This window comes from Gymnoscopelus braueri (genome assembly GCF_963280865.1).
Source record: "Gymnoscopelus braueri genome assembly, chromosome: 16".
Classification (NCBI taxonomy): Eukaryota; Metazoa; Chordata; class Actinopteri; order Myctophiformes; family Myctophidae; genus Gymnoscopelus; species Gymnoscopelus braueri.
The window spans coordinates 26,061,762-26,070,921 of NC_137616.1; the positions used below are offsets into that span (position 1 = coordinate 26,061,762).

At 43.8% G+C, this 9,160-nt stretch overlaps 1 protein-coding gene across 2 annotated transcripts in view; it reads right to left on the bottom strand.

The window, feature by feature from the left end:
- LOC308103733 (pleckstrin homology domain-containing family G member 1) overlaps positions 1 to 8,932 on the bottom strand; it is a 57,638-nt gene extending 48,706 nt beyond the window's left edge. The window contains exon 1 of one of the 2 annotated variants that reach the window (XM_080453872.1): positions 8,735 to 8,932. Coding sequence is in view for 1 of the 2 variants with exons in the window: in XM_080453871.1 (XP_080309997.1) it covers positions 684 to 693 (10 nt within the window). In the remaining variant the exon portion in view is untranslated. Of the gene's footprint in view, positions 1 to 683; positions 1,139 to 8,734 lie in introns of those variants that run through there. The other variant, XM_080453871.1, reaches the window with a different exon arrangement.
- Positions 8,933 to 9,160: the final 228 nt, after the last annotated feature.

The window sequence follows — 9,160 nt, forward strand, 5'->3', positions numbered from 1 at the left end:
AGAGTCCTCAGCGAGAAAGCAAACGCTTTCTGGTCAGTTGCAGGGGCGAGAAAACAAGCAGAAAACGCAGTTCATACAACAGGAGAACGCTACAAAGGCACTTCACACAACTCTGACAGCAGCAGGAACAATATCACAATGCTGCACAAACTAAAGGCACCCAAAATACACAACTGACAACTGGGAGGGGGGGTGGGGGGGGGGGCAAGACAAACACTACGTACTGTAAACCATCAGAGGCAAGGGGGGACCTTGTCATTACCAGAGATTGCGATTAAGTCACTTTCTCAAGTTTTGACCGCAACAGGTAAACGTTTTCCACTACAATAGAACCACTGTGTGTAGAACTAACATCATATCCTCATACATAAAATCAAACAAACTACATTCCAAACAGGATACTCAGCAAACAGCCTCCTCCTCCAGTCCTTTCACCACAGAATCTTTGAGACAATTATGTTACACTAAAGAGTAAAAAGTGGTTAAAATCCCTTTGGTGGGGTTTGCAGACTTGCAATACTGTACCTTAAGCAACCTTTGGCAAGATCCCTTAGAACTGCCATATCCCTATATCACCACATTAATAGAAAACACCTTTCCTCTGTGAAACCTTAGATGAGAAGTGTCTACGGAACAGGAGTTAAGTATCAAAAGCTGTGTAGACGGTAGATGTTCCTGCTTACCAGTAGGCATTGCGGCTTGGCTCTCCTTCAACGAGAAATTAAACCGAGGGAGGTCAGACGCTGAGCAATCACACGCAGGGTTTCGGAGGAAAACAGCAGTCCTGAGGAGGTCACATTATCCAGAGTAAAAGGTATAGTCCCCGACTGCAGTAGGGATGCAAGACCTCCCTCAGCAGACAGACAGACTCCCTGCGTTCCTCTCAGCCAGTCCTCATTCTGATTTCCTACTCCTGGGAGTAAGCGTGCCATCCGCTGTACTCCAAAACACAAACACAACGCCTGCACGTTCCACTCGCTGGTGCAGCTGTGGAAAGTGACCCTTGCTTTCTTTCTTTTCTTATCTCTCTCTCTCTGTAGTTTGCTGAAAAATCTATTCCAACTGAGTTATGTCTGTTGCGTGGTGTTTCAGAATGCCTCAACAGCCCTCTCTCTCTCCCTCTCCTGTGGTAACTCATCCACTCTGTGTCTTGTGTGTCTAAAAATGTGCATGTGTGTGTGTGTGCGCGCGTGCGTGCGTGCATATGTGTGTGTGTGTCACAGTGAATGGCCTATGCTCCCTCCCTGCTGGGCATTCCCCTCCCTCTGGCTCCTCCTTCCTCCCTCCTGCAGCAAATTAGAAGGAGCTGAAGACTTCCACAGTAAAGAAAGAGCCTCCTCTCCCTCTACCTCCTGCTCTTTTTTCATGCTCGCCCTCTCTGAAAAAGAAACTTCTTAGGTTGTCTCACACACGTAGGCGGACAAGCATCAGATACATGTTAAATAGAACTATTATAATGTGGATATGGTGTGTGTGAGTGTGTGTGTGTGTGTGTGTGTGTGTGTGTGTGTGTGTGTGTGTGTGTGTGTGTGTGTGTGTGTGTGTGTGTGTGTGTGTGTGTGTCCGCCCGTGCGTGCATGTGTCAGGCAGCTGAAGTGCCACTGGTCCAGAGATCACACACATACATGCACTTTACAAGAAGGGGGATATGAATGATCAGTAGCTGGGAGCCACTACAAACAAAAAGGGGGCTGCCTCCCCAAAGCCCTCTGAGACGCTCCTCTGACACATTGTGAGTACATCCCGACCAATGCCAGAGTTCTGAGTCCGAAGCCGATTCCGATTTTGGAGAGTCCTTTTTTAAGTGCAATTCTACTGGAGAACATTTGACATATTTAAGCAAACAAATAAAAACAACATTTTTTTAATCAAAAGAGTAAAATGGCAGATATATGCCAACTTGATATATCGGTCGGGCTCCAGTTGTGAGTTACGCTGTCTCCCGGACCACAGAGAAACAGTGTAACAACAGAATACGGTACACACACAGTAAAATCCTCTCTGCGTTGAATTAACACAGCACTACGAGAGAACTACTGATTTTAGAAGGCATTTGCAGAATCGGCCTCAGGTCTTAATGGGTTGAAATATCACCACGTCTCCGTAGTAAAGCCTGTAAAGCCTTTAGCCTCAGAACGTGAGTCATCATCACTAGCCGGACGGTCTCTGTGACTCCGAGAGGACACACACCAGGAGGACCACACGCTCCATACAATAGGCCCACAAACTCACACATTGAAACCGACGTGTCGACTATTTGTTGCCCATCTCTGAAAGACACAGACCAGTCTCAGCAGCATGGGGTCTCCCTAGTCCCGCCCCCACCTTCTGTCTGACCAATACAATGGCGAAGACCCCCCCGGACTAGCTTTTACATACAAGTGCGCGTGCGCGCACAGCCGCACACACACACACACACACACCAGATCCCAAGAAGCATGACCCCTCTCTGAGGACTGAGGCTCCGCTGACCCACAAAGTCCTTCGTGCTCCTCTCCAACCCTACAAACGTCCCCCCCCAGCCCTTTTAACAGACTCCCACATCCCCATAACGAGCACCTCTGACCAGGCAAACAAACAAACACGGACCTCATCTGAGCTCCACGGTTCAGCCGAGCGCGGCCTCTTTGATGACGGAAACCTGCGGCCACGCTCCGTCCTATCTGATGCCCCCCTTCACTAGTGCAGAGAGAAAAACAATCATATTGCATTCTTCTGGTTTACTTTGTAATTCGTGGCTGTTGGGCAAAAACGTTGTATTTCCAATGTTTCATCTTTTCGTGTTTTGTTTAATAAATGAATGCCCTATTTTATACAAAACTAGTAAAAATAGCCGATCAAGCTCACAACGCAGCACGATGCGAATATATATATATTTATCTGTATAATCACATGCCCAAAATCTGTAGCAATGATTACTATCAGAATATAGATCTATTAAAGGGGTAGTTCACCCCCCAAATAACTTTTTTTCTATTGATTACTCACCCCATGGAGCCTTGAATTCATGGATATTTTTTTGTTTTTGTCGCATTCCTTCCTTTATTATTTGATTATAATAAATTTAGCCCCATTGATTCCGGTAGGAGACACAAATGCATTTGTGTCTCCTACCGGAATCAATGGGGACACATTTATTATAATCAAATTATTGGCTTAGGAATGTGACAAAAACAAAAAAATATCTATGAATTCAAGGCTCCAGATGGTCAGTAATCAATAGAAAAAAAGTTATTTTGGGGGTGAACTACCCCTTTAACAATTTTATTTTGTCTGTGGGTTTTATAAATATTTAAGCAATGTATAAAAAGTATTAACATGAAAAGTAAGGTTCCGAGCCATGTGGCCCATGGGTTAGGTTAGGAGCCCATCTCCTGTTAACGTAGCATAAGTACACTCCCAGGACATGACGCTAGTATGTTGCAAGGACTTACACACACACCCCCCGCACCCCCCAATCCCCATCGAACCCTTGATGCTGAGTCCCAACACAAGCAGGTAGGCTTGTGTTTGGTATGACTCAGCCGGGGATTGAACCCCCCACCTCTGAATCTCAGGGTGGACACTTTAACCACAAGGCCTCGAGTCTGAACATAACAAGAGCTTATGACTCCACTGATGATTAAATCATCATTGGATTACAATACATTACGGTCATTTAGCACACGCTTTTATCCAAAGCGACTTACAATAAGTGCATTCAACATAGGTAGGCAAGGAAACTACTAATCACCAGAAGTCTTAAGTGCATTCTCTTCTAAAACAAGTAACTAAGAGTATACCTAGCACTAAGGTAATACTAAGGCAATATATCAGTTACCTACTTTCTTAAGCAGATGAGACAACTAGGAAAATCAAATGAGCAAGAGCTAAAACAAATAAGTGTATCTAATAAACAGGATCCAATAAAACAAGAGCTCGTACAACTAATTGACAACAAGTAGGCAAGGCAAAGAGGAAGGGTTAGGATATTGGATCCATTGGAACAAAGGTTATTTTGTACATTTCCTGAGCGACAAATTGTAATAACATGTAACATGAACTGTCATACATGTGGATGGATGAAAGTCGAGTTTTGACATCAGCCGTCATGTTCAAACTAAATGATAAATTATACGTAAATTATACGTGGGAGAATGAGATTTGATGAGTCTGAATCAAACTACCGTAACTATTTCTGGATGTACAACTGTAGTTGTAGATCAGGGGTTTGCATGCTTAGGATACTGTCTGAATTGCCTTCCTCTCTAAAACTGTACCAGCTGGGGATAAAAAATAAAAACCCATGAATCCATGTTTCCGACATTGATACTTTTCTGATTAGCTCTAGACCCCCAGCCCCCCCCCAACCCCACACCAACCATTCTTCCTTTTCACGTGTTCCGTCTCTATGTACTCGTCCACTTGGAGAGGACATTTCACCACAGGCCTCTCTCCACTTCAAGGCCAACAACAGGCTATAACAAGAGAGTAAGAGTTTAAGTACATACACAGAGAGGCGCGCACGCGCACGCACACACACACACACACACACACACACACACACACACACACACACACACACACACACACACACACACACACACACACACACACACACACACACACACACACACACACACACAGTCCCCCCACCCCATGAACACAGAGCAGAGGTCCTGAGGGTTTGTGGATTTGCCAAGATGATCAGGGCCATAGTACTGTGGTCACTATGACAACAGCCAAGCGCTCATCCCAGAGTGAACGAGAGAGAGAGCGAGAGAGAGATTGCGCGTGCGAGAGAAAAACATTGGAGTAGGGCGCACGGTTAATATACAAACTAGGTGTGTACACCCTTACACACACACATACAATAATCAGTTGTTTTCCAACACCACTGTAAACTCCAACTCAAGTTCAGGTAGATAGGTAGTACGGTACAGGGCCTAAATGTACCCCTCTGCAGAGCTGGATGGAACTAATTTAATAGTTGTTATGTGTGTGTGTGTGTGTGTGTGTGTGTGTGTGTGTGTGTGTGTGTGTGTGTGTGTGTGTGTGTGTGTGTGTGTGTGTGTGTGTGTGTGTGTGTGTGGGTGCGTGTGCGTGTGTGTGCCATTCTCCTCAGACGAGCCTGACAGCTTCTTCATTTTCCCAGATGTCCCAGTTAAAAACGAAGGCTCTACGTGTCTATGGCAACCTCTATGTGTCAGAGGGGGGGTCCTTTTAATGTAAATTGATGGACTAGAGAGAAGACGGAGGGGGAAGAAAAACATGAAGAGAGCAACAGAAGAGAGTGAGAGCACGGCAGACAGAAAAACAGACAGAGGGAAAGAGAAAGACAGAGAGCCAGTGAGTGATGGTGGAATTGGGGGAGTCATTCATATACGTTTCCCCCTCCCTCTGAGATCCTGTCTGTCTTTATCATTGCCAAGATGGATTATCTGTAGAACACACACGCGTTGGTATTACTACTACTTGTGAGGACATCAACGTTTTAGGATGCCAATTTTATAAATAAATAAACACATTTATATTTTTACATAATGTTTTGGGCATTTTAACCCTAACCCTTAAGCCTGAGTCCTGCACCACAAATAGCATATAGCGATGCGACACGAAGTGAGCTTGCAGATATATTCGGTGCACAACCATGTATCAAACATAACTCTAGCCCCAACCCCTAAACCTAACCTCTAAATGCCTAATTCTAACCCCAACCTGAACCTTTTCCTAATAGTAAGACCAACTAAAAATGTTTTAGATACCAAACAACCATTTCTCTTGTGAGTAACAGGAAAACTGTCCTCACAATGTCTATTTCTCAATTTCTGCTATACTGGCCTTCACAAGTTTAGTAATACAAGTACACACACACACACACACACACACACACACACACACACACACACACACAGTCTGTTTTTTGTGGCACACCAATATCTACTTCACAGTCAGTTGTTCTCCCTGCAACAGATTCCTGACTGCCTGATGTTAGCAACCGTGTGCCAGTTGGAGATGCAACGCACGGCACTTCGCAGTTCTATTTCTCACAGATTAAAAACAGGAAAACATCTGTCTGAAAACAGTCAAAGAGAAAGATATTTTTCCAAAGAAAGTTGGACTGCCAAATAAATGGATAAACTGATCTTCCGATCTTCCAGAGACTTAATCTAGACTAACAGTGATTGGCCAACAACTACAATACGCCATTCAGCTGTTAAACAAATTCATTTGTCTAATTGAATGACTATTAACCACCATGGCTAAAAACTCCCCAATGTCACCGATTGACATTTCTTGACATTAACCCTCTCCCAGTTTTATGAGATTCCTGGATGGTATTCCCTGGGGCTGCAGAAGTCTGGCCTCAGTGCCGGGACAAGTCCAGGAATGTCTGGCTGACTCTAGCTGGCCAGAATTCTGACTGAGGAGGCATCAATTTAGCCTCATATAAGAAGAGGAATCCCTTGAAATTGGCCGGAGGAGTCGGAGTAACATCCAGGCCTTCTCTCCCTTACGGCAGACCAAACAATGACTATGACTGGAATAGCAGCTGCTACATCAACAACAATAACAACAGCAACCAATGGCAGAGCAGAGTAACTATAAGCATTACAGGGCCAAGAAAAGCATCTTACCAAAGAGGCTAATGTTAGTATGCAAATGTTTGTATGTGGTACAATGTTAGCTACAGTAGTAAGCGTTAGCAGGACTGTGGAAAAGAACGATGAATGGAAAAGAGTTATAGAGTGTGATAAATGGCCAGAGGAGACGGAAGGAGAGAACAAAAGGATTTCTTCTGACAAGAATCATGACTTTGGGGATGAATTCTTGAATACTAAATAGCTGTGGAGTTGGTGTACAGCCAGATAGAACGCAACTTATTTAGGAGACCTCACGCCAGCTAGCCCCCCCCCCCCCCCACACACACACACACACACACACAATGTTGCATCCAACGTACTTACTGTCAAGTCATTAACATGCAAATTCCTGACTCATGACATGTTTATATACATGTTAAATTATCAGTGTAGCAAATAGCTTAGTTTAAGAAACGACACTTACTGAAATGACCATTGGGGATGTCTAGCAGTGATGAATACCTCCAATTTGTGTTTATTTTTGCTAAATGACACATGCGTTTTTTTTTGTTTTGTTGTCCGTTGTGACTATGCAGGACAAATGCGTATGTGAGGCGGATGGACAGAGGAAGCTGTGTTTGGCCTCAGATTAAAATGCAAGACAAGGGTCGGACAGGAAAGGAGAAGTGGGGGGGTGGAGACTGGGGAAAAGTTTTCCTCTGCCTCGCCATATGGAAATGTACAGTATGTATGGAAGAAATATATAAACACGAGAGAGAGAGAGATATGACAGTATGATGTTAACTGGGTCCATTGACCTGTATGCAGCAAAATAAATGAATAGACTGTACATACTGTTTACATTAACATTTTGCTTGGCTTTTATTTCAAAAGCCTACCACGTCACTCAGTATACCCGTTTACTGCACACATTTTAGTGGTGATATAAGACAAGTTCTTAACTCTAGCATAAGGAGGATGCTAATAATGTTGGTGATACCATATTATAAGCTTTGTACTTTGTACAGTACTACACAAAGTGCTGTGGATCACAGCGTGTGCTAAATACGTTGGAAGCTGAAGGTGAACACAACGTAATGTTCTGTCATTAAGCAGGATATCTAAAAACAACTACCCTAATACCATGCGCCGAAAAACTAGTTTAATAACAAATGTGCTCTCTTTTCTGGTCTCCCTCTCTCCCTGTGTGACGCATTTAGACTGGGTGCTCTAGTTAGGGCCAACAGAATGAGGACGCAACACACACAGACACGCACACACAAAGATGGACGTACACACACGCACACATGCGCACACACACAATTCACAATGCAGGTGGTCAGCAGATCACTTTAAAGTCTTTCCATATGAAAAAATATAATAATAATATAAATATTTGGTCACACTTCAAAGAAAGACAATATATTTTTTCCCTTAAGAACTTGCATTGTGTTCTTCTAAACTAGACATTCATCCAAAGCATTTTGTTCTCTTGGGACATCGTCGTACTTTTATTGTTTGTGTTTTGTTTTTAGTTTTAGTTTCATATGATCCTTTGGTTTATGACATATACATTTTGTCAAATTTACATTTTTAAATTAAATCTAAATAATAAAATATGTGGCAAAGCATACCTCTACCCTGCATTACTACATGCTCCCAGAATATAAGACACACAAAGTAGGAGGCATTACTGCTTATACCCCGCCAGTAGACACAAAATAATAACACGCACGCACATGCACACACAGCAACATGGTAAAACATAAACTTGCAGTCTAATAGCAGTGGTCTCATGCCATCTAATTAGAGCGCAGGGCAGAGCTGCCATTAGCGTCACACTAAATTGAAACTCTGGACAGAGTAATTGGAGGTCCGAGTGGCTCAGCACCATCAGCCACTACAATTATGATTAGACGAAGAGCTAGACTTTTAAAAGCACAAAAAATCATGAACAGTAGTGCTTTGTACAAGGCTGAAGCACAAAACCTGACATCTACAATACACCCCGATTTACAGCAGATTAACCCTAATTACACTCCATAACCTGATGGTTGACAAACCTTGGAAATGAGCTAAATCATCGTATCTTGAAAGTGTATAGCTGGCTATACATGAAGTGTGCGACTGGCACAAAAAAAAAAAATCCACATCAGCAACGTCCAACTCACCTTAGGGACCATTCCAATTACTGTACTTTTCTTGCTCAATCATATCCAGTATCCTTTGACAGGTTATTCCCATGGCCCAGGATTTAGTAATGTCTGTTATCTTAGACGAGCAACTAGGAAGGCTCGCAAGCGCTCTTAAGAAACTGACACTGGCGTGGTCTAGCGAGGGCTGATGTCTGGACGCCCCATGTCAGGACAGCGTCCACACCTCTATGAGGTCAGTTCTAGAGCGAGAGAGTTAGAGAGACGGAGAGAAAGAGAGAGGGGTGGGGGGGGAACAGATGGGAGCGGAACACAACATAACTCGTTGCCCACTGGGAGGAGAGAGAGAGAGGGAGGGGGAGAGGGAGAGAGAGAGAAGGGAGAGAGAGAGGAGCATGTACGTCCGAGGCAGAGCAGCCCAATCCTGACCAATTACTGCTGCAA